Source organism: Lates calcarifer, linkage group LG20 (genome assembly GCF_001640805.2).
Source record: "Lates calcarifer isolate ASB-BC8 linkage group LG20, TLL_Latcal_v3, whole genome shotgun sequence".
Lineage (NCBI taxonomy): Eukaryota > Metazoa > Chordata > Actinopteri > Centropomidae > Lates > Lates calcarifer.
In genome coordinates, this window is record NC_066852.1 from 21,184,692 (window position 1) to 21,211,533 (window position 26,842).

The window sequence follows — 26,842 nt, forward strand, 5'->3', positions numbered from 1 at the left end:
TACCTTTTACAGAGTTTTACTTTTATTAACAATTTGTGAAAATATTTCTGCTCACCGGCTTCCTGTGAGCCAAAAGTTAAATGTAATTTAGATTTAGATTTAGAATATTTTACCTTTTATGTCTCTGAATAACATTACTCTTTTGTACATGCTGTTGGTCTTGAGCCAAAATTTGAATTTGATATATTTCCTAAAGAAAACCCTACACACAAACATCTTTCACAAGTAAACACAGATGCCTTATATTTCTATCAAAACAAGGTTTTATTGCATAAACATATATGGATATATTTTTTTTTTAGATTAAACAGATTAAACTTGTTATTTGCATTTTTAAATATCCATTCAGTTGGTAACTATTGCTGTTTTCTTTCTCCTTTTCTAAGCAGCATGCCAAGGTTGTATTACATATCTGTGTTTAGTTTTATCTCTATACAATCTACAAGGTAAAAACATGTTTTGGTAAAAACAAATCTCAAAAGCAACTTTCAAAAACATGAAAATCATGAACTGATTCCGTCCCGTTACAGATGTACAGTATAATAATAATGTAAACTTCAAAAGTGTTGATAAAAGGTCTTTCAAACAAGTTTTCCCTTACATAGCCATGCAAGGATGTCTGAATGGCACGATTATTAAGAGAATTGTTAAGATAAGGTGGTCTATGCTGGTTTCAAAAGGACCATGACGCTAATAGACAAAGGTGGAAACATGGTCCGTCGGTCAGATGTTAATGTGCTGAGAATATCAAAGACATAAACTGACTTACAAGGATAAGTGTAGCATACATTATACAGCAGTTTATACAGGACTATGAGGCAGTGAGAACATTCCATAAAAACCTAACGTGACTAAAACACACAGTATATCGTATTCAGTGTCAATTTCAACCGTCTACAGTGAGGCCTACAGACTCTATCCTACAAGATGACGTGAAACAGAGATGATGATGATGATGATGATGATGACGACTTGACCTTGTATTTGCATATTTATGAAAATGCCCTCTCCTGCACTCTGATTTGATTAATAGCTGGTAGAAATTAGAAAAAATGGCTATTACAGTATAAATTGGAAAGTCAAATATGTGACAGTAGTACATACATACCTACATTTAAATCAAGGCTGTGCCACCACAAAGAAAGATTAAATGGATTTCCCTGTCTTTCAAAGACATGAAAATCTTAAACAACAACATGCATACTGATTTACAGTATAATACATTTTTGCTGTGATACTTGATCTTACAAAGCTATATTTTTTAATCTTAAAAGAAAGCCCTCTCCCCTCTTGCCTTCTGTATATTTTGTCTTAACGCCAGACAGCGTATCAACTCACATGGTTGCACATAAGTTTTACTGAAATATTTCAATTTGTTTTCATCCACTTCAGACAAGAGAACAACTATTCGTGCCAAGGTATTAATGGGAATAAATTAGTCTCTGATCCAGTAATGTCTGAGGGGAGCACCGTGCACTTTAGGAACCCACATATCTCCTTCAAAGATGGCATCCACAGAGCCGGGCAGGTTGGTTGAAATAATTGCCACAATGTTAATGAAAATATTTTTTGTTTATCTCTTAATATCACAAAATAATCACATATAAAATAATAGAAACAAAGTTATACTGTATTGAACTGTGTCCCATTGATGCTTTAAACTAAATCTCAGGTAATCTTATTTTGGAAAGATTATTTGTTTGGCATCCTTTGTTTAGACAAGAGAGTTTTAAAAACAATAACAGAATATTGACATATATTCACAATACAATTCCAATGACAGTAGATAAACAGTGACATCTCTTTATTGCCCAGCCCTGCACCCACATAAAAAACATTTTCATCCTCAAATTTAATCTGTGGTGTCACTGGGATGTTCAGCCTCGGGGCGGCTCTGTTATCAAAGTGGAGCATGGTTGTAAACACCTACAAGGTCTTTTCCAAACTTTTTCATCCCAGTGAGCTTAATAAAATTGTAGTGCTATCAGATCTGAACCATAAAATATAGCTACGACCCCAGAAACCATCACAGGCACCGCAGCTGTCACCTTCAGTCCCTCATCCAATTCTGAGCCGTACACCGGCGTGACAACACAATTTGGGGCGTGAGGAAAAAAAAAATGGTTTCGCCATTAAAAAATAGTGAATGGTCACCAATACAGACCAAAACCGCCCTTGTGACACTGATACAACACACATCAAAGTGGAAATTCAGTGCTGTTGTTGTTCACTTTTGAACACCTTGTAAACATGGCTGTTCAAGCGTTTAGCTGCAGTTTTCATCTTAACCACTAGGATGCAACCTTTTCCAAGAAAGCTGCTGTAGCAACAATATGTCACAGCTCTACTGTATATCCCTGATATATCTCACTAGTGTCTACCTTTCATACATTCTGCTGTTGAGAGGAGGATTACATTACACAAGCTAAGTAGCACTACATATATATACAGTGAAGTCCATGGGAAACTGGAGTTAGAGTAATGTTTGGTATGGCAGTGTATACAGTATACTGGCATGCGTTTGTGTGGCCTACATTTACCACAGTTGGGCAGTATTACAATGAGATGCTGAGGTGAGACATCTTGTCCCAACACATAACTAAAAATAATTATCTCAGCCTGGTCCTGTTATTATCCAAAAACATATCTCCACTTTCACTGGATTGATTCTCATGTCTCTTGTTTTTTTATCTTCATATATTTTACACCTCTCAGCCTGAGCTTACATTATGTATGTGGTCAACACTGTCTTCTACACACTCACGCAACTGCTGGGTGACCAATCAGTCAATCAATCAATCAGCCCTAAGACTAAAGAGTAGAGATAGCAGGACAGTAGTGATTCTTAAGTGGTCCCTCACTGAGTATTGAGTTGTGCTCCTTGTAGATACACAAAAGGATTTCATGTGCCCCAGGATTAGTGGACTGAGCCGAGGGTGTAGACGCTTCACAAAAGGTGCGATGTTCATACAAGACTATGTGAGGGATTTACTATGCATTTAAATACTGTGCCCGACATTCAGTGCCCACATTCACTCAGTTCAACATTCAGCGCAACTTCTCTGGGGTAAATATGCAGTTGTCCATAATAACCATTGTTTGTTTGTTTTTTTTTAAATTAGTGATGGCTCAAAGCACCTGATAAGCATTTTTCTTTAAAATCAAGTTTAAAGGGTGGTCTTGGTCTTTGAAACAGCAAAATAAAACCCTCTATCAATTCTCATGATTTATATAAAAACATAATTCTTTTCCAGTTCATGTTCCTTATGACCGGTAAGTCCAGTAACTGTGCATGGCGAAACAAATATATCTCTCTTCATTTTACTCACAATGCCTGCTTCTATAAGTTAAATTTGAATTAAACTTTAAAAAAAAAACAACAAATAAACAAAACAAACCCTCAACTGATTGTTTAGAGAAGTGCTTGGGTTGTGGCTGGTCCAGCTTTGGCTGCAAAGACAAGGTGTGAGGTCATGGCTGTTCTGTCCACTCCCCATGCTCACAGTGCAATTGGTTACTCCATGCCGTTCCGCAGCATCTGATTGGCTGCGATGAGCATGACACTGATGATGAAAGCCATGGCAAAGGCGCAGATGAGGCTTTTCCTGACGCACGTCTGACGATTCTTCTTCTTGGGATGGACTGGGAAGAGCGACAGAGAAGAGAACAGAATAAGAGATAAAAGTATAGTTCTGTTAACACTAGAGTTTTCACATGTAATTCTTTATTCTCAGTTGTATTCATTAGTTAATAGACTGATTAGTTTATTGACTTCAATATAATACAAAAAAAAAAAAGGTAAAGAAATATAGAGCCGAGGTCTTGATGTCACGTCTTTCGTTCACTGACCTAAACAAATGCAGTGTGGGTGAAATGGCAGCAAACATTTCTAGTTGCCATGTTTCGCATCTTACAGTATTTCTGTGACCCAGATCATCAGCGGAAGTGTCTCCAATGTGAAAATGATGAATACATGCAAGGCACAAACTGGCTCTAATACTCGCTCTGCTGTAGCAAAAACAAAGACAAGAGGTGGAACTTTTGTTCTGCTACCTGTCTGGTTGGGCTAAAATTCCTCCTTTCCCCCCCAAAGAGATAATCTCTGGAGATTGAAAGAGGATGAGAAGTAGAGACAGATGTGTCCTCCAACAGGCCTTGTAGCAAAAGCAACAACCAAAAAAGTTTCCTCTCTGTCAGCCCCCTTGTCTCAGTTTGTTAGAATCACACACTGCATCAATAAATCAAGTCAGAGCTCTGAGTCGTGGATCTGAGAGGGATTGTGAAAGGCGCTGAAGTCCCACCGGACAGGAAGAAGATGGAAGCAAGCATGAAAGACAGAAAGTTGAGGATGTGGGTAGAGGGTTAAATGTGGGGAGCTGTCGTTTACAAAAGAGAGGCTCTGTACCACTTCATCTCTCCTTTATCCTGCAACTGCTAACTTCTCTTCTTTCTACATCTTTCTACTGTTCTTTCTCCTCTCTCTAACTCTATGGCACGCCCTTCCCTCTACACCAGAAACTTTGTGAAAAAGAGTGCCCAGCCAGCAGTTCCCTGATCCCTTCTTTAGCCTCTTATCTCCTCCTTCACTGTCCCTTCTCTGCTAAGTTTCTCCATTTCCTCCCAGCTGTCTCTTTCTAGGGCTCCCTGAGACTGTAGGCCAGTACCCAATGGATTCATTAAGACTTTCCTGGTTTTCTAGCGCGTTTGATCCGCCTTTACCTTTATCCTACTCTGACTTGGAGGATGTTTCACTGCAGAAAGGCAATTTCTAACTCTGTACTGTAACTAACACAAGGTCAGATTCAGGGTTTTGTTTCCCTCTTCTCCCTTAAGCAGCATAACTTGGTCATGAGTCTCAAATAGAATCCTTTTGTGTTTTACTTACTGGTTCCTGGCTTTGAAATTCAAAGAAATTAATGCATGACCTTGATATTAATAGATTTTATCATTTAAATATTACATCTGTTTTTTGGGAATATGCTTGATAATTCTTGACCTTTCCCTCAGGATCAACACCTTACAAATGAAAGCTCTGTGGGGAGTGGTACAGTATAACAGCAGATTAAGGATTTCACCTTGAATTTTGCCAAGCAAGACTTAGAAAGTCATCTAAAAGTGTGTGTGAGGTCACCCTACTCCTATCTAAGCTCTGATTAGTCGATTGTCTCTAATAAATAACAGAAACAGCCAACACCAGACCTATTTGAAATATGTAGTAGAGGTGTGGAAAGAGGCCTGTTTATCCCAGCTTTCCATCTAAATGTTATGCTAAGCTAACAGCCTCATGACTCTTAGCAAAAAGACAATAAGTAATAACTGTATTATCGTCAGGAGAATGTTTTAGTCATGGATATATTAACTTAGCTCGATCGTCAAATTAAATCAATAAATTACACCATAAAATTTTTTTTTTTTTTAAAGCAAAGGTATTTATAACAGCAAAGTTTCCACGAGAACAGCCTCCTCACCTCCCTCATACTCAGGGCAGTTCCCTGAGGTTTCGTTGAGGCTCTCCTCCTCTGTGATGATGATGTTCTCTATGTCCTTCATTGTCAGGTGGTCCCGGAAGGCATGGAAGAGCACCTGCTTCAGCTCATCCAGAGACAGCTGCTGCATGTCAAACTGCAGGGGCACACGGCGATCAATGCAGAGACACAGTCAAACAGACACAAACTGGCTTTATGAGGGCAGATGAATATAGAAGATAGGAATGAGGTGTGAGATGTAGAAGCTGTGAAAAATTATGGCATTTATGAGTTTCTTTTCTATTGCCTAAATGTGTATGGTACAGGGTACAGTATGTAAGTGGGGAAGGTGTCAGTTGTAATGTAATGGCAGCATGTTTGCCTATGCATCACTGGTGCTATTTTTGGGTGCCTGAATCAGTATGCAAGCCTGTGTGTGTGGATTGATATAGGGGGAAAATGTATACAAACAGCACACTCAGTTTAATGGATGTATCAATTAAAATGAAAACACCAGTGCATTTACTTCATTGTAGGTGGTTATTTTCTCAGGGTGTGTGCATGTTCTGACCAATCACTGACTCTGAGTTTGAATATTAGCCTCTGCTCTACTCCCTGTCTACCCTTCCCAAACATCACGTCCTTCCTGTCCACCCAGCACCCCCCCACCTCCACCTCCACCTCCTATGTTCAATAGATGCACATGCACACACATACAGCAGCATCTACATCTAGATTATTTACCTCGCTGACAGATTCAAACACAATCAGTCGCTTGGTTTAACACAACAGATGGACATACTGAGGCAGACGAGGCAGAGAGGAAGAAAACAGGGGGTCGATGGAGAGTCGAAGAGAGATGCTGTAAGATGAGAAAATAGGAAGTATGGCGAGGTCAGAGAAAACTGAGAAGATGGAAGTAGTGGGAGACACAGATGGAGAAAACAGAACTGGCAGACAATAGTGGTAGGGACGTAAAAGAGTTGTGATGGTGAGGAGGAGATGCTCATTTCAACGAGGGGTCTGTAATCCTGCTCATGCCTTAAGGCTTTGCTTGCTAAAACTAGCAGATGAGAGTTTAGAACTGTATTTCTACTGGGACTGGGTATCGAACTTCAATATTGGTGCTGACCAAAATGTGACTATCAATTATTGAAACCTGACAAAAAATGCTTGGTTAGACCAAAAAAAAATTTTTTTTTACCCAGCTCCATGTAGTAACAGTCTTTGTAATGTCAGATTTCAACATGGCAAGGCAACCGTCCTCCAACATGCATATATAAACATGATTAGAAATAGATTAACACTCACTGACACACATTTTATGTATGCATGTGACCTCAAATATTGAGTCTGTTGTGTGTATGTATTTTGCGTGTCTGCTTCTGTGTGCACTGATGTACAGCCAGAAACCATTCTGCAAATACATACTGAGCCATTCCTGCAGCTTTTCCTGGTGATTTACACTGTAATTATGGAAACATGCATGTGGATGCACGCACACACACATACACACACACACACACTAAAATACACAACATTATAAGTAAACCTGGGACACTGGAATAAATAGCAGAATAATTTCACACATAAACAGACAAACACACTCATTAAATCGTTTCATTTTCTCTCTGGTTTTCTATCACTGTCTCTTCTCCTTCTCACTCACTCACACACACAGGTCCACACAAACACTCACAGACACTCTGTGTGATAGCTAGGGTAAAAGAGAAAACAACTCAATGGAGAATAGAACCAATATTATTTAACGTTTAGCAAACTTAAATCAAACTAAAACAACATTTTTCTCTTCTTTTTTGAAAGTTTTCACTCTGGGGCTTTACTGAAGCAAACAAAGCAACGCAACAGGAGAAGATAAAAATGAAGGGTTGGTCAGAAACAACAAACAAGATTTAGAATTACAGTATCATAAGGTGTAAGCACTTCAGCCAGAGTGAAAACATAATACAAAGTTGGGGTGCAACCTGTTGTCACTCCCTGATGGACTGAAATGTTTTAAACTAAAACTACTTAATCTCAGTTATTAATACTGTATTCTGCAAAACAGGCCTATATTTTCAGTAACTGAATTTATTTTAAAAAAAATCTACATCTCAAATTCTACACTTATGTGATTATACTTTTAATTTACATGGTCAAACAAAAATACAGATTAGACCTTTAACTGCTTTAACTGACTCATGCAACCTTCTGTGACACTCCGGGGCAGAGAAACAGGGAGTGGCAGCAGCAGTCAGAAGGCCTGAGCTGCTTGATTTTCTGCTCTCCTTCTTGCCAAAGCTGTCTCTACTTTGAATTAATGCAGGGAAATGGAGGAACAACTCTTTGGACTGCAGCCGCAGGACAGACAACATGACAGCTCAGAGCAGGAGCATGGAGAATATACAATGTTCCTGTCTGTCTGTCTAAAGGGGGGAGATGCCACAGTAGAGCTGCTACCTGTTACCAACCAGCAGAGTGATTTCTCCTCCTGCCTGGTCTCTGAAGGACACCGACATCCACACAAACACACACACACAGAGTGATGATGGGGAGACGAAGACTTGAGACTTTGCCTGTCAGAGCATTTTGTCTTTCACTGAATGAACTCAAATATGTGATGTGTGTGTATGTGCGTGCATGCCTGTGTGCGTGTGACAGGAAAACAGCAGGGGATCGCGAGCAGTGACCGGTGACATACTGAAGGAGCCAGGACACATCAATCAGAGGAACAGGTGCTTACGCGCCGTCCTTCCTGTCTAATCCTGCCTGCCCTCATACAACACAAGCTTGTTTCGTCAGTCGTCCACCTGCTTTGTCTTCTGACCCTTCTCTAAAAAGTCACCCAGAGTGACAACCTGCAAGTATTGCTTCTTTTATTCTGTACACTTTTCCTTCCATTTTTCTGTTTTGCAACAGTGCTGTCAGGGATAGGTGACATGTTCAAGTTCAACTCAAGTTTCTGTCTTTCTCTGGGAAAACCAACCACATTTGTATCAAAGTGCTTTAACCAAGAAAAAATATACACAACAATGTGTATCCATGTGGTCTGTATGCACACAAATATACACACACACACGGAGGACACATGTGTAAAAACTGCAGGTAAGATAAGTTATTTTTAACAAAGACAGCCGAGGCTACAGCCACCTACAAATGAATAATAGATAAATTAGATCCACAGAAACAGAATCAGTCACAATTGTAGGTGATGCAATGGAGGACAACACCTAAAAATACATTTTGCCAATCTGAGGAAAAATATTCTACAGTCGAGGTGCTGAGACCGACAAGGGCCTGTCCCGGTCGTTTTTTAGACACCGGTGTTAAAATAATTGCACTTATGGTGCTGCACTTTGGATGAAACCCTGCACCAAATGGCAGTTATTATGTAACAGAGACAGACCACATTTTTAAAATTACTCTACATTTGGCATCGCTGGTCATGGTCTGTCTCAACAGATGCAGAAGACAGTGATAAGCCTGCCACTGGCCAACTACTTTGTTCTGCTTCCTTCACCCTTCTTCTTCAGTTTCTGTTTTCATTGATAAAAAATGCTAAAATTCTAATAAAATACAGAGTATACTGAGCTAAAAAAAACTACAAGTCAATAGTAAAACACTTTGATAAAAACGTATAACTTGATGTAATTAAATTATTAATTAATTTATAATATAATTTTGACGCAAATGAGCACAGACTACAAGATCACTCTGATACACTCTGATACTGACTGAAGCAAGCTAAAAGAGTCTGCCACTGATTTCCACAGTATGGAAATAAATGGAAACCAGAGGTTGCCTGGCGAGACAAACAAACACAGTGTAGGTCGATCCTTAAAATGACTTATATTTGTCTACATTTTTCTGACAAGCAACTTTGTACAGTTATATAAATTAACAAATGTGAAAGTAAAGTGATGGTGTTACTGTGTATTGCTGCAAAAAGTCTGTGGGATTAGGTCAAAACCAAAACTTGTGGTTTTTAAAATTCAGTTATTTTATGGATTAAACAGACAAGAGGGGAGAATTTTTCTTTGTTTTCTTGTCTTTATTCTAAGTTAAACTAACGAGCTGCAGGCAGTATATATATATATATATATATATATATATATATGTACACACACACACACATATAGTGATGATGAAGATCACTTTCTCAGGCAGTGCTGACTTGAAAATTTCGATTGCCCTAATCAGAGATACCACAAAAGTGGTGGTGGTCCTTGTGGTGGCAGTAGCTCAGTTTGAGGAGCAAGTTGGCTATTAATTGTATGGTTGGTTCAATGTGCTCATGTCTATGTGTTCTGTCAAGTGTCCTTGAGCAAGAGCCCTATAACTGCTCCTGACATGCAGGAAAAATTCGTAGGCCCCTTGGGACACAAAGCATCTGCCAGATGAAAGTAAAGTAAGGCTGGCCACTGTCAACAACATTTTTCAGCCATTGTAAAACAATAAAAGACTCTGCAGACCTCTCTCCAGCACTTGTTTGGCGCAAACATATGTCTCATAGACACTTTCTTATAGACACAGTTATGATATTGGTTCAAAAATTGCTGTCTTTACTGCAGCTGAAAATAACTATCTTTAGGCACTGTAGCTTAATTTGCGATGGAAGAGTGGGTGCTTCTTCCTTTTTCAAATTTAATTTACTGTCTGTCAGCAGAAATGTTGTAACTTGAGTCAGGAGTTTTTCAAGCAGATATCTGAATCTCCCCGAGGTTTCACTCAGACCATGCTACAGTGGAAAATAAACAGAAAAACAGAAATGTTTCTCAGCTATTTCACTGAATCAAACAGGGGGACACATAGAAATCTATTCAAGACATACACACAAATGCACACACAAGGAGGAAAATGTAAGTACATACAAAACATGCCAACACCAGCCTCCCCAATGAAGTCAGTCATTATGCATCTCACTGTGTGAGGATATTATCTGAACTGAGTCATTATGGCCCACCATGATGTGCCTCCTTCTCTTCCATCTCTCTCTTCAACACAATGACTCCCTCTCTTCCTGTCTCCCTCTGAGGTCTGTGAAATATAAACAGATACACTCACACTTGCACACAACAAACACACACGAAACGCTGCTCTCATAGTCCTCAGACACACTTCCTCCCACCATTTCCTCCCCCTCCTCCTCTTCCTTCCTATATTCTTTTGCTCTCTGCTTTCATTTTCTCGCTTCCTCGCTCCTCTCCTGCTCTCTCTCCTCTTCCGTCTCTCATTTTTCCGTCCCCTTCTTCCTGTTTTCTTTTGGTCTCCTTGTGGGAGGTGAACATTTTAAATCACCCCAGAGATGCACACTGTCTGCGACCTTCATGAATCACAGTCTCTTGTACCTTTTCTTTCATTTTCTTCCACTCCTTTCCTTTGTGGTTTTCCTTTATATTCCTGTATCTTTATGTGGGGCATCCCCCCCTCCACACCACCAGCACCACCCTCCCCTTCCCCGCATATTGTCCAGCTTGCCTCTCTATTCTCTCATCTCTTTCAGCCTCGCTGGCTGGCACACTGTAGTCCGTCTTGCTCCATCTCTCCGTCATAGATGCGATGTGTCTCATTTAAAAAAAGGTGTCCTATTTCACACAGTTTAGAAAGAAATGATCCCAATGTTAAAATCAGCAGTTTTTTGCATTAATTTCTTTTGTTTTCCGACGTGTGAGTGGCATAGGTGGTTGTTTCTTTTTAATTATATTTTCTGAAGCGACTGCACAATGAAATCTAGGATGAAGACCGTCTATGTAAATGTGGCCCAGTATGTTTTTATAACCTGAAACACGCACACCTCCTCATTTCAGTGAGTCACCCTCTAAATGTTTCTCCTCTCATTTGACTCAAGGAAAGCAGAGAACAGCTTCCTGAGAGCTGTCGCCCTGCTCAACCAGCCGTCCTCATACTCAACCCCCATACACACTTAGTTGCACTCACACTCACACACACACACACACACACACACACACACACACACACACACACACACACACACTCAGAATCTGCACTTTTCATTATTGTCGCATGTCTTACCTAAGAGGCAAGGAAGAAAAAAAAAAAAAACCACAGACTCTGAGAGCAGCAAATTTTCAAAAACAAAGTAAGCACGTTCAAAAGCATGTAGATGAGCTGCAGCTTTAATCACTGCTGAGACCAGTTTGGACACTTGAAAGCACACATGCCCAGACTTTCCTCATAAAGGGGCACATCCCTGAAACCTTTATTATGGTAATACCTCCTGCAACACTATGAATGATAAACACACACGCACACTTGAACCCAAAAACATACATATACTCGCATAAAGGAGCACTCTTTATTCTCAGCAGGTCTCTTCTCCTTCAAGGCCCTGAGTCGAAAGAAAAAAGTCTCTGTTTTTGACAGAGAACAGAGGAAGCAGGTGGGGGGGGGGGGCTGAAAGTGTGTTTGTGTGTGTGTGTGTATTTTTGCACTTAAGTAGGTATGTGTCTGTGCAGAGTCCCTGCAGGAACTAGGGCTGCGCTTAAGGATGTAAGACTCACTCTGACGGCTGAAACACACACTGAGAGGTGAGGCAGGGTAAGTAAGAGGAGGTGTAAAGGATGGAGCTGATAAATATGAAGAGTGTGAATGATGAGAAGCAGACTCTGCCAGCTGGGAGGAAGAAGTTTTGTTTCTCACCTGCCAGAAGATGTTGTCGATGGTGTTGCCCAGGAATCCTTCTCTGTTGTCGGACGACAGCAGTTTGGGCCCCAGTATCGTCATGAACTCCTCAAAGTCCACCTGGCCGTCCCCTGCGGGCAGACACACACACAAACGCAGAAAGACACAGAGACAAACCGGGACAATAGAAAATCAGATACTCAGACAGGAAGACTGGCAGACCGGAGCTAAATAATTCATTTTATGCTGAAGTTTATTTGTTTGCAGAAACAAAGAAAAGTGCATAGAGATAGATCAGCAGATGGATGTTCCCTCATCCGTGACAAACTCCCATGCATCATCAACACTAATTCACCTTTCAAATAAGGTGTGTGCACCTGTGCGAGTGTGTGCCTTTGCTCAAGATTGTGGATTGTGGGATCCTTTTTGTGACAATTCAGGGAACATTTGGCAAAATTTATATTCGAAGGACACAACTTGTAAGAGTTTCTATTATGTATTCTACTGCTGCCTGTTGTCAGAGATTGCAATCAACAGCCAGCGTCCCGTGGAATTAATACTCAGTGAACATCTCCATGACAGCATGTCTTATAAAGTGAATTACTGCATAGACTTATTATACTATATATCACCAATACTGATATTACCAACAGTTTACAGTGTAATCTAATGTTCTGTTTATTATTTGCTATAATAAAGAGCATATTAGAAGCATTAGTAGTCTGCACAAGTCTCAGGGCTGTTGTGTTTGTATTGGTTGCAGGATAACACTTTATTTTATGGGAAGTTCCCTTGAAGAAACTATGTAATTTGGTACTAATTAAAGGGGAAATCAAGTTAGTATTCAACTGGTACACTTGCAATAATTGAAGTCTAATTACTTGCTGTGTAACCTAGAGGAGTCTTTTAGTCAGTGCACAGCAGGCCAACTGAAAATGCAAAAATGTGAAATTTGTCTACAGGCAAACATACAATTCATACGATGAAGTATTCAACAGTAGGTATTTGGGTTTAGATGGAGCTGTTCCTCCAAGAAAATTCCTTTTTCCTGCTAAAATTAAAGGCAAATTACACACTTTTTCAAAGAAATTACTGAAAAATGACTAGGCAATTACAAATTCATAAAATGCAGTGCTGCGTTGTATTACAGTATATTAATAGTATCAAAGATCATCGGGTCTCTGTTCTGAAACCTGACTGCAGTTTCTCCAAAAAAATGCAGCTTTGGATTAACATAATATAATCATATATTTTAAGACTGCTTTGCCCAAAACCTGAAGGAAGGGTAAGAAGATAATGCCACAGATCAGCGGATTAAGCTTTCTTAAGGAATAAAATTAATCATATGAAAGACTGTGCAGGCTGTCTAACACCTGATAATAGCTGAAATTCTTAAACTAATTGCGCCAGTGATCGCTTTCAGTGCTTTATTAGCAACGACATCGAGACGATAGAAGTCAGAGCCAGAGGATTTTGAAAGAGATAGTGTCTCTCCTCAGGACAAATGGCAGCGCTGCTCTCAGATGGTCAGACTACTCATGGAGGCAAAAGCAAAATGCTTTTAGCTCTGACCTTTGATATTTACTGTGAGCTGTGGAATCAAGAGCAGGCAGATAAGACCCAGTTGAAAGATTGACTAGCTTGTTTGTGATGCAGGGACTGTTTAGGAATAATTGCAGACTTCTGGTGAATTTACAAGCAGAGCTGGAGTTTAAGGAGCAGGATCAGACAGGTTCTGTCTTTATTGTCTCCAGGGGAATTTGTTTTTGACAATTGACCACCTGCTCCTCTAAAGGCAGTTTAGAAACATTTCAGGGGAACATTTGGAAGAAAGCTGAACTCAAAATCCCATTTAGCCTGGGGGAAATGAAATAAGCATTAAGATCTGTGTCTTTGGCATCATTTAACAGTGTTTTTCATTTACATCACATTAAAATTCAACACATGGAAATATTCATAGGACTCGCTTTTTTGATAAGGAGAAAATTCCTCTTCAAGCTTCTACACATCATATTTTTAATACGATACAGAAACAGTCACACACTTGTCCTTTGAAAAGGTTCAATCTGTGTTTTAAGTGTATGTGTGCTCAGTGCATGCACCCAAGTGTGTGTCCTTATGTAGTGCCTCACCATCCATGTCCAGTCTCTGCATGATGATGGCCAGCTCCACTTCGCTGGGCATGTAACCCAGGGAGCGCATGGCCATGCCCAGCTCCTGTTTGGAGATGAAACCATTCCCATCACGATCCAAAACACGAAATGCCTCACGGATCTCTGCATGACAAACACATGACATATCACTGTACATTTCTGTTTGTCTGTCCGCTTCCTTTCTTTCTCTCCTTTAGGGGATATGAGACATCTCTTCCCTCTTCTTGTTTTGTATGTGTCTTAAAGGTCAGGGGCTCGTCACAGCAGATGAAAGTACCTGTTCGTCTTTATTTTTTATTACCATTAAAACCCAATGCTGGGACTGATTGAGTGACTTCCTGTGTGTGTATATTCTTTCTAAAGAAGTGTGTTTCCCTATTTTTATTCATTTCCTTTTATTCATTCATACTTGAGATGCTGTTCATTCTGAAAGATCTGACATGTTATTAGGAGATTTCTTTTCATTTTTACAGAATAGGTGCAATAATTCTGACTTGTAATTTTGTTTTCTTGCTCTGTTTAAAAAATTTGTCATTTAAATTGTGTCCTTGACATTAAATGTGTTTGATCTTTGCGTTTCTGCCTGATGTCTGTCATTGTCTACACTGCTTATTACCCTACAGATTTTTAATAAAAACTGAACAACAGCAGTATTGGTTGTTTGTTCATGCACTTAAAATATTTACATTTTCTTGGCAAGGAGTTCTTGTGGTCATGTGAATAATGACTGTTGTCTCTCAGGAGCAAAGGCAGAAGCAGTGTGATGCTGTTACAGTGCAGCAAAAACCTCTTAGGGAGGAAGTTTCCTTCAATTATCACCACAATCATTCTCTAACCACAAAGCAGTTACAATCAATATGTTTATATCAGCAGCGGATTAAATGACTACTTGTATGTTAAAGGGAGCACTTGTGGTGGCACACTCACAGAGACTTATCACCTGACTCTGCACGTCCTTTCAGCTGTAAAGAGTTTCAGCTCATTGTTTTCTTTTTCCAGTCCACGCCTTTACAGTTTTGGCTCAGCCTCATTGCACTAATAGTATTGTTTCCAGAGGTAGCAGTGGTAAAACTCTAAAAACCCATGGCGGGCTACCTGCTCAGCACCAAGCAACAGACAGTCAAAGTGGAAACTAGCTGGTGAAAATATGAGCAGTGGAGCATTTAGCAGCTTAAGAGCCAGATTTTCCTCAGCAGGTGGTAGAGACCAAACGTGGGGCTAAAAGAGAGGGACTGTTGGATGTACAAGCCAGAAATACAACTACAAATCAATATTAATGTTGCTCCATATCTGCTGGGTGTGTAAAGAAGCAACTGTTTGCTAACATGGTGATGATATTTTAGTGTTGTGTTTACAGCCCGTCGCACTGTTGCCAAGTGTCCAAAAAGTATTTAATGCAGGTTTAATCCAGTGGTTTTTGTGCCTAACTCTAGTCGTACTTTAACCATAGTGCTCACAGATCAGAGTCATATGATTTATTTTTAACCAAAATTGTCTTAACAGTAGGAGCACCAAATCAGAAAATACTCATAGGTGTCGACTTGGAGGGAAGTGACAAACAACCTGCTTGCTGTTTAGCTGCATTGTAGACTCACACAATCTTTCAGTTGTATAATTGTGTCTTTAGCCTCATAAAGTGTAATCCTAAAATGTAAACAGTGAGCTATCAGATGGTGTCAGTGAGATGGACTAATCCATGAGATGACATTAATGATTAACAGATTTTAGCAGGTCTGTAGATGGTGCTGAAAGGTGCTTCCCTGGAGCTGATAACAGGCTTTCCCATTAAATGGAAGTGCTGCAGCTTGTCTCTCAGGCAAATCAAGGTGAGGGTGATCTCCGGCTGTCCCTCCCTCCTTTCCTTCCTCTCCCACTCCCCCCCCTCTTGCTCTTTTCCCTTGTTTCTATTACATCTCTATATACTTATTGCATTTTACAAACCCTGAGGGGCCTGTCCCAATCCCTCCACACGGCACAATCACCACCAGCATTGCCAAGAGCATTTCCGACTCTCTCCTCCCACACGAAAAGCTTCCCTCTAACTTGAAATTGCAAGTAAACACACACATCTCACGAGGCATCTATCTGTTCGTGCAGCAGAATTACTCAAACCTCCGAGGACCCACTTGCAAAATACCCTGGTCAATCTCTGGCTAATTAACCCGTCAATCAGTTGGCACTGTCAGTGGCAAGGGGGGAGGCGGAGCTTTGGGTTGGAGGGAGGTGGTCGAATTTATCGACTTGATGAGACGAGACAGATTTTGCAAGTCTTTATTCAACATCTTTTCACATGCAAGTGCTCATTTTCCTGTGGATCTGTACACTTCAGGGGTGGGAGAGGGTGTCATTTTAGCTGGCACTTGGCATTTGTGCAAATCTTTACAAGAGAAACACAATCAAGAAGAGTAATAGCCTCCTGCACGACGGAATTCAAATCACAATTTCCCTAAGACTAATCCTTTTCCTAACTTAAACAATGAATTTTACATAAAGTTCATCTCTCTCTGTCTCTCTCAGGCCGTGTGTCATTAATATTCTCGTCCAGACATGCTGCTCCTTCCTTCCTCTGTGTAATAAGTCCGTCTCAGATCTGCCTCCTGCCTGTCTTTGCTCTGTCAGTTGCGTGAGAGCCGAAGTTCAGTCACAGTCTCCATCTAAGCCTGTAAATATCCCCTACGGCTGATAACTAGAGTCGAGCACCGTGCCACTGCCTCCCTTTCTCTCTCACTCACTAAATAAAGTGAGACTCAGAGGCGAGGGATTGGGAATGCGGGTGAGCGCGCGGCCTCCCAAAACAAAGTGAGATGTATTTGTATGCAGCTCAACAGTAAAGAGTACATTTTCAACGGGGTACGAATGAGCTGATCCCTGATGTATTACTGTGCAATGCCTGTATGTGTGTGTGTGTGTGTGATTGCATGAGCATGCAGCCCCGCCTGTGTGCAACTGTGTATTACAGAGTCAACCCCCCAGGACTGTACATGTTCTCACTGTGATTGATGAAATGCCTCAAAACTAGAGAAGAGGATAGCAGCAATCCAACACAGGGGTGATTAGCTAGCCTTCTATCTGTGCTAACAGATGATCCTGGAAGAACCTTCAGCATCTCTCTGAAGTGGGATTAGGAATTTTCAAATGCTTGCAGCAAATACCACAGATATTTTGTCCACATCAAACAATCCCATCGGTTACGTTGGATCTGCGGCTGACAGCGCCTCTGTAATGTCCCATCGTAACGTCTGGAGTCTTAGAGTCCAAATTCAATTTATATAATAGCTCTACATAGGTTCAAACTACTTTACCCTTCTCGTTGTCCTTGACAAACAAAACACAAACAGAGGCCAACTGGACAAGTGATGATGAGATGCTTCAGTCACTATAGCAGCTCTGCTGTGCACTAAAGCAACTGTTTTAGTGAACTGGGTTGAGTTGAGTTGTGCACAAGGGACACTGGATTAAAAGATTTATGCTACAAAGTACTTCATACCAAAGCTCATTCGAGCAAACTACAATAGGCCACATGTATAAACACAAACAAACAGCCTCAGTAAGAAACACACTCTAATGCTCTCTGTCCTCACTTTGTGGCAGGATTAGCTGTTTCTTTCCCACCAAAGCAACCGCTGACAGAAATATATGCCCTCTTTGCAGTGTGGAAGTCTTTGTTTTTTACAGCCAGTCAAATAGCACATGTGAGGTTATGTCAAGGGATAGACTCAAATGTCCTGACATACAGTACAGTAGATAACAGCACGCACTGAACACACCCTGCGTAGACTACGTGAAACTAAAACTTCTGCTTGTCAGTTGAAGCCAATTTAAAGGAAAACTTACGTTTGTTATTACCTTGGTTTTTCTGTCTTAGCTCTGGCCATAGGTTATAAGGTAATACTGAAAGTCAGTGTACTCATAATGTTGTTTGATACATGGCTTTACCTCAAATATTATCAAAGTGCTGTACTCCCATGCAACCTGTTTGTGTGCTGGTGGCATCAATTTTCATGCAAGATGGATTGAAAATGTGAATTAGGATAGCAATATCAATACACTGGTGTCCTAATTCAGGCTTGGTCAAATATATTTTATTTCTGTCAGACACTGACAGACCGAGGCCCTGTGACTGATTTTATTCCCTAAGCACCATAATTGGAAACCAATGCATCCAGTCAAGCACTGACAAAATGGCTAAATGGAAAAACTTTACCCCCTGAGAACTAGAGCACTGTAACTGCATTTTTCCAGTAGTGAAACATTAATTGCTAGCACCTCACACTTCACCCTGCAACCCCACCACCTCCTCACCTCCCACTTTCTCTCTCTTTCTCTTTCTCTCTCCCCCTCTCTGTGTCAACACACTCACCTCCCAGCTCCTCTGTGGAGATGCTGGTGAGCTGGAAGGCTTCACTGCCCTCTGTCAGGGAGCTGCTCAGGTAGTTGTCTGGATAGAGCAGGCCCGCCCGCACATGGTGGAATGGCATCTTCTCCCTGTAGAGCACACACAGACATAATCACACAGGGTCTAAGTAGACTTTGCATTTGTGTGTGCATATGAGAATGAGAACACTAGAGGTAAGAGGGATGTGTGTCTCAGTGCTTGCATGTGTATTCAAACCCCAGCTACCGGCGTGGTCATGAGCCCTTTTTAGAAACACAAGCTCCTGTGGAGGGAGCATTGTTCCTTCCACTCTGCTAATGCTCATTTCTGGGAGAAACTGCTGTCTCCTTGTGGCTGAATCACAGTGACAAATTATGTAATCACATTATAATTCAATGGAGTCACAAAAAAAATATTCCACTCTTATTATACTGATAAATACCATCAGAGTAGAATCAGGAACTCGGTATTATCTAGCAGTCATTCTCTTGCTGTCTTTCTCCTGCTTGCTCTTTGTTCAGTCCCCTCAGTCCACAGTGGAAAAGCACTAAAGTCCTGTCACTTGCTGTCGTTTCTTCTACCCCCTCCTCCCCACATCAGATCTGCTGACTTCCTGTCCCACCAGACAATCCCCACTGCCACCCAACGCCTCACCAAGAGACCTCAGGGCTTGACAGGGCATCAATCAGCCATGTCCCCTCGCTGTCGTATGATCAGAGCAATTCTTTGCTTTGATTCAGGAGAGTTGTCCCTCAGAGGGCTTTCCCAGTGTAATATTTTGACACTTTGGCAATATGCTTCATGTAATATTCCTGCCAATAGTACATGCTGAACTGAACTCAGGTGAGGGAGACAGAGAAAAGATAGGGAGGGAGGAAGAGATAGAGATCCCAAGAGCATTTCATGAGCGGGCTGCTGCCAGACAGGAGAGATACAGATAGAAACGGGAATGTCTCTGTCATAGGAAACATGGTCAAAGTATAAACAACCACTCTCCTCTCCTCTCCTCTCCTCACCATTATTCAAGACCTAAATCCTTTGTGGATCTTGGAATCAGAGCCAAGGGAGGAAAAAGGACACAGACTGAGTGTAGAGACAAAGACAGTGTAAAAGGTTAAGAGCCGTGGGATAGTTGGAAGGCTGTTGATCTGTAGAGGACACCAGGTGAGACAATGGCTGCGTGTGTGTGAGACAGACAGCAACCAACTGCGTGTGCGCGCAGAAAGGTGTGTATGTGCACTTGGTTTGTGAGCTCGGAGGAAATTTATTCTTCGGTCCATCTGTTCCTGGTTCTACTCTTGTCCCATCTGCACATTAGAGGTGCTCAGGTCACCACGGCAACATGTATCTACAGACGTGTTTCATCTGACAAGATGCAAACACACACACCCATGCTAATATCTCAGTGTTGAATCACTGTCCAGTTACTACCTGCACTTCTCAAGGAGCAGAGTACAGAACAAACTCTTCCATCATTATGACTTGAGGTGAGAATATGTAACTTTTGAAAGAACAAAGTACACATTCTCCCTCTTCAAATGAAAAGTTTAATCAATCAACTATAAAACACACTATTTTGCTACTACAGCCTTACTTGGTCTGGTATGATATTAGTGACTTCAGGTATATGTATCTGTGTAACTGATATCCAGTTAGATTCTCTTCTACTTGCGCTACTCTTACAGTAAGTTTTAGCAGTTTTCCATAATCATCATTTGTGGTCACAATGGCTGCTTATTCACAAAAATTACAGTCTCGCTTTAAGGTGCTATGTAGAGCATGTTAACATCAAAGAAATATTACCACGTTAATTTTAAGATTTAATTAATTCAAGATTTAATTAAATGAATAAATAAAATCATGACTGAGGAGATTGGCGGCCCCTCTTAATTTTTACCCTGTGTGGCATCAGGTTTGCTTTACAACACGAAACAGTTGTTCTTCAGTTTCTTACAATAGCAGATGAAATCATGTCAGCCTTGTTCATAATAGAGGACAGAACATCTGACAGAAAAGGACTCAGAAAACTTTTGTGACAGGAAGCAACAGGTTTTATATTAAATGTATGTGCAAATGCTTGAGTAGATGTGTGCGGAATATGTGCAAATATTGTTTTATTGGTTGCTCAGTTAAGCTGCCAGTCTGATTCATTAGAGCTGCTTGGTGGATGGTTGAACAGCTTTGGAAACCCTCTGCCCCCCACACCTCTCTCCGGTGTCGAATTAAGGAGAGCTGTGTTCAACCATTTCTGTAACTTTCTGAAACCGACGATCTCACACACATTACATCCAATTCAAAATGTGACTGACCAGCTGCGCCGAGCTGAGAAAAGAGCCAGGGTTTGTACTTCTTTTGCTCTTTTTCTCATTCTAAACCCAACTACTTCTGACAATCTTCATACGAACACCCCAGTTCAACACCATGAATGTCTGCCACAGAAAATGTGCACCATGTTCAAACATATCCATCTCCTCTCTCTATATGACGACCAACATCTCACCCACCTTCCCTGCCACCTTCAAGCGTGATCATTCAGAGCTTCTAGAAACACCTTTGATCTCAAGTGTGGTCAAACAACATGTACAAACTAGTTCTTTTCCACCATAACCATTAAGGTGTTGGTGTGTATGTGCAGACACTATAAGTTTATACATATATATTGTTTATTTGTATGTAGGTGCACATGCATCTATATAAAAGGCTTATTTTGGGGTTTATTACTGCAGGAATTAATGAATACACAAGCATGTTTAAATTCCTAGGGGTGTATTATTGCATGCATGTTTGTAAGACAGGTATATACCGTAGTTGGGAACATGCACGAGTTGTATCAGCAGCAGTGGGAATGGTTGAGCAGAGAAGATTGATTTACATTTATAGTATGATATACACAGTCTGTCAATACGTACTGTGCATTTACAAATGAATATATTTATGGAAGAAATAAATACAGAAACATTTTCAAAAAAGAAAAAAAGAGATGAAAAACAAGGAACATTTAATGGCTGTTCAGCAAGCCACGGCAAGATCCCTAAATTTTCAAATTAAACAGGATCCAGCAATTATTTAATCAGTGGACAAATTAATAAGACATATGATATGAAATTAATATGAGAATGTATTTTAACAGTCCATCTGCTCTCACAATTGTTCCCCTGACACCCACTCACTCATGGCAAACGCAGCAGACACGCATACAGATCAAACTCAGTCACACACACTGATTCGTTCTCTTTTTTCCCTACTCTCTCTCTCACTCACTCCCTATTTTTCTCCCATATATTTTTGGATTGTGGTTTTTCTACTCATGAAAACACAGACTGTTGTTACAGAGACAGACATGAGAGTTGACAAGGACAAGCTTTAGCAGAAAACCTCCATCTGATAAACCTCATCCCCTGGCTGAGAGCAGGAAGCTGAGTGGCAGAGAAGAAGAAAGAAAGACAGACAGACAGGTGTGTGAGAGAGAGACAGATAGAGAGGAGGAGGAGGAGGGGGCAAAGGGGATGAAAGGAGCAGATGAAAGTGGGCTGACTGACAGTTTGAACTGTGGGGTCACCTGCACCCCGGGGATCCCAGTTTCAAGTCTGCAGCACGGTGATCAGAGCAAATTTAAGCTCAGAAGGGAGAGAAGAGGCTGAGATGAAGGGAGAGGAGTAACTGAGATTGAACCAAAAGCTGGCAACGGGGAGAAAGGAGAATCATGTTTTTTCCTCACCTCCCTCTGTCCCCATGGAGGAAAATGCATTAGCAGAATAGCAGGAGAGAGCTGAGGGGTCACAACAGTATTTATTTCCCCCCAACAGCACATGCACGATGCCATCACAAGCAGGCAGCCCTGACAAGACAACAGTATTAACAGAATCAAGTCTTATCTGTCAGATCAAAGGGAACAGGTTGTTGCTACTGCCGCATCCACCAATTAACCATCAAAACAGGCAAAACTGTGTGATTTGACTTCATACTAGGGCTCTCTGATATGCATGAGAATTGTTAGGTGGCCAGGTGGACGTCAGGATAAATCAACAAATTATTCTCTCTTTACTTCAAGCCACTAAAACATCAGTTGGCTCTCCTCATCTTCTCTAGTTTTGGAGATAAAGCCCCTGCCGCCTGCCAAAAATAATGAAAGACCACAGTTGATCAGCTGAACTAGTGTTAGATAATGGTAAAATGCAAATCTCTGATTTGTCATATAAACCACAAAGCCAAACGAAGTGGACAGACGTGTGTTACCTCAACAGGCAACCATCAACAAAATGATTTATAGCTAAACCAGTGGTAAAAATAATTAATGCTCTGCTGTCTTTGCTCAATGTCACATTGTCAGTGTCCTGTTGAAGTCACCTTGGGCAAAGATAGGCAGCCCCCACACAACTGTGATCTCTGCTGCCTCTCTCTTACCCATCAAGGCTGTACTCTACAAACATTTCCTCAGCAGAGGCACTGGATGGGGTTCCCATCTCATGGCCTACAGCTGCCTCTTCCGGAGGTCAACCTGGGTCACCCAACGCGCTCTAGTATCTGACTCCACCACCTTCAACTGAGCCAAAGGAATCGCTGTGGCGCCTCACCCATCAACCAGCCCAGGCAGAGGAGATGCGGTCGCGTGCGCCCTTGATCTTCCGTCAGGTGGCCTGAAACGACGCTGTAGTTCTTGGATGTTAAGAGTGCCAGCCGACGGGGGAAAAAAAGAGTTGGACACCCACGGCGGTCTGCCACGCTGCGCGCATCTGCAGCGCAGGGAGCGCAGCTGGACTCACACCGCCTGCTGCTACAAGCTGCTGCTACATGTCACCCTCATTGCACTGAGAATAGGGCGTCCGAGATTTTTTTTTTTTTTAAAGAGAAAAAACTAATGCGCGCTACCCCCCTAAAATGCTCGCACATACACACACACACACCACCCATTATACCACGCACGTACTGTAACACCCTCCATCTCTCACCATCCACAGGCGGGTCTCCTCCGGGGTTTCAGATGATGAATGTGTGTGAGGCAGGTGACAGATTTGACCATCATGCTTTATGACTGTGGAGTTTTAGAGCATCTGGCAATGAGAATGAATACAATTGGGCTTTAGACTGCAGCCAGTCCCCATTTATCAGAACCAATATGTGAGCTGCTACAGTCTGAGTGAACAGGGGGACGGTTGATAAAGCCACAAACCATGATGTATAGTGTGTGATGAAGTGCTTTACATCCCGCTGCGTGTTGAGACAATTACACTGTAATTAGACTTACGGCGTGTGTGTGACGGACCTATAATCACCTAATCACACCGATCAAACCCACACGCGCGCACGCGCGCGCACGCACACACACACACACACACACACACACAAATGAATTTTCAGGTGCAGTTGAAATAGTCGGATGCTAAATGGAAACAAACACAGGCATCATTATGTTGTCAGCCATTGAAACAACACAGCGCATCTAGACTGTCAAGCACATGCATAGAGGTGTATTTACACGCGCGCACACGCACAAGCACGCTCACACAGATCACAACAGGTGCAGTCGCCCGCGCGGCTCTGCGGCCATCGGCGGGACCGACGCATGGGCGGTCGGTCGCGGTAATCACCTTTATCACCTTTAACACAACAACCCGAGGGGGCAGGGCGGGGGCGGGGGGGGGGGTACACACTCATTAACCGACGTTTGGGGTATAGCCTACCTGCCTATGAAACGACTGGTCTCCCGGTGTGAGATTCACCCCGCTCGGTTAGAACACCGTTGGCGGAGATGCTGAGGGTGTTAGGAATTGCCAAGATGTGTTTAGTCTGTTTGCATCCGTCCTGTGCTCTTGAGGAGTCCGTCCGACAGCCAAAGATGGACTCATTCAGTCTGTGTGCTGGACCTGCCTCGGGGATTCACCAGTGTGTCATGTGCTCCACACTTTTTAGATAGTTATGTCAAAAAAATATCAACTGGTTAGGTGAGGAGGATGGAGGAGGAGGATGGTGATGATGGTGGGAGATTCTGCCCGTTTTAGTTGAAGTCCAGACCCACATGAATGGCCTCCCATCCGTTTTCTACATCTCACTTGTCATCGCCATATCTTGAGAATTTGAGGGGTTTGTTGGGATGAAGCAGTGTGGAGCGCCAAAAAAATCTTCGTCCTGTCAACTCGCCCAGACGGACGCCACCCAGCCGCCCACGGGTCTGGGTCTCAGAACTGGTGGTGCTGCTGCTGTTGCTGCCTCCCTCTGCTGCTGCTGCTGCCGCCGCCGCCGCTGCTTCTGCCGGTCGCCCCTTATGATTTGAATAATAAATCACGATTTCAATTCAATCTGGGCGACTCAACACCGCGCAGAAGGAGAGGATGATGCCCCGGTGGAAGCTTTGAGTGCAGTTCGGTCACACAGCGGAGGGATGGGAAGGGATCTCCCGACGCTCCCGTTATTTCGGCTACTCCCGGTGACTGAGTTAACCCATTTATCGGTCCCGGTCCGGTAAGGGATGGGCCACATGGGGGGACCACGGCAGCAGAGGTGCGACTGTGTGTAGGCTATAGGTGAGCGGGAAATATGCGACGCCGTGGCGCTCAATGGGAGCTTCCCTCCTCGCAGGTGTGCGTGTGTGTGTGTGCGAGAGAGAGAGAGAGAGAGAGAGAGAGAGAGAGAGAGAGAGAGAGAGAGAGAGAGAGAGAGAGAGAGAGGTCCGTGCAATTAAGGTTTCAATGGATCAGTGAAGCCACATCTCCCCTGGGGAAATGTGTGTGTGCGTGTGTGTGTGTTTTCATTTAGCCATTCTTCACAGCTTTCAGTCTTTGATGACCAATTATGGTGCTTAGGAAATGACATCAGCCGCAGTACTTAAATGATGCAGTGTGTCTAACCCCCCCCCCCCCAATCCCAAATTCTCATCCTCTTCTTCGTTGGTAAAGGCCTCCAGATTCAAGGAACCTCTCTCCACCCAAACCTCTTAATGCCACTGTTATTAGACGCCCTCTCCCTTCCTGTTGTTTCCTAATCAGCCTGTCTGTGTTTGTCTCTAACTCCGATTAGAATACCACCACTATCTCATTTACATCTCCTATACTAATTATATAATAGCCCATGTGAAGCCTCTGTTTTCCCCGCCAGTGAGACCGCAGCAGCTCAATCAAGTCTACAGCCTTGATGTTGAAAACTGTATCCCGCGCTGCTGAGCCGTTATAATTAAAAGTGGTTGCTGCAACTTGTTTAAGCAGCCCAGTCCTCTTCCCCCACTCCCCTCCCACTGCTGATTGAAAAGGGTTAATACATTATGTGTGCGCCTCGGGGGGTTTAACGGTGCGGTGGGCTACTACACTGCTGCTACTGGGAGTTGAAGCATCAGTGAAAAGTAAAGATAACACAAGTGAGTTATGAACGTTTCACCCCGGTGCTCTAACAGCACTGTGGGCATATCTAATGAGTCCAACAAAGGGTTTGAAAAGATTTTCTCTCAGTTCGTCGGCAAATCAGATCAATATGAGATACACAGGCCTTAAATTTAATTCTCATAGAAATCATGTCTTGGGAGCAGGGGTTTGCTGGGCATGCGCTTGTCTGTGGTGCTTTTTTTTTTTTTTTTTTTTGGCGCTGTCCGTGGTGCTGAAGAGCTTTTCTTGAGCAGAGGCAGGACAAATGAAGGTGAAGTGATGCGCTTCATGTCAGCATTTCCAAACAACTTAACCTGCATGACTGAAATTTATGCCAGTTTAAATTAGATTCAGGTTCATTCAAAAGCACGTGGATTGCCTTGAGAGAGTTACAGGCTATGTCTTTTGCATACATAACCCCTAACTCTATAATGAATACATAAATGTCATTTGATAAATATACAAATATCTCTGAGGACTGATAAACCCCTAATTCCAAAACCAATAAGGCACTCTGTGACCACTTTCTGACTTTTTTAAAAGCCAAAATCTTGTATCTGCATCTGTGCACTTAAACCTGGCACCACAGAGCTGCAAGGATTTGTTCACTGATTAGTCAGTTAAGATAAATAAATCAGCAATTTTGATAATCAATTATTCCTTATGCTAAAAAAAAGTCTTCTGGTTCCAGCTTCTCAAATAAAAGAATTTGCTACTTTTCTTTGTCTCAATTTGCAGTAAACCGAGTATTTTGAGGTTTTGGACTGTTAGTCAGACAAATCTAGATGTTTGATTACAAACTTAAGACTTGAGTATTTTACAGCAGTGATTACAAAATCTAAATTGGTGAATACT

The 26,842-nt window shown here is 42.0% G+C and overlaps 1 protein-coding gene across 1 annotated transcript; it reads right to left on the reverse strand.

Annotated features, from left to right (window-relative positions):
• caln2 (calneuron 2) lies at positions 1 to 25,351 on the reverse strand. The gene is made up of 6 exons (XM_018692451.2): positions 24,317 to 25,351; positions 18,621 to 18,745; positions 14,240 to 14,383; positions 12,126 to 12,238; positions 5,469 to 5,622; positions 1 to 3,642 (listed from the first exon to the last, which is right to left on the reverse strand). Exons 2-6 carry the CDS (start codon positions 18,736 to 18,738, stop codon positions 3,515 to 3,517), a joined length of 657 nt encoding a protein of 218 aa, XP_018547967.1. The 5' UTR covers positions 18,739 to 18,745; positions 24,317 to 25,351; the 3' UTR covers positions 1 to 3,514.
• Between the last annotated feature and the right edge of the window lie 1,491 nt (positions 25,352 to 26,842).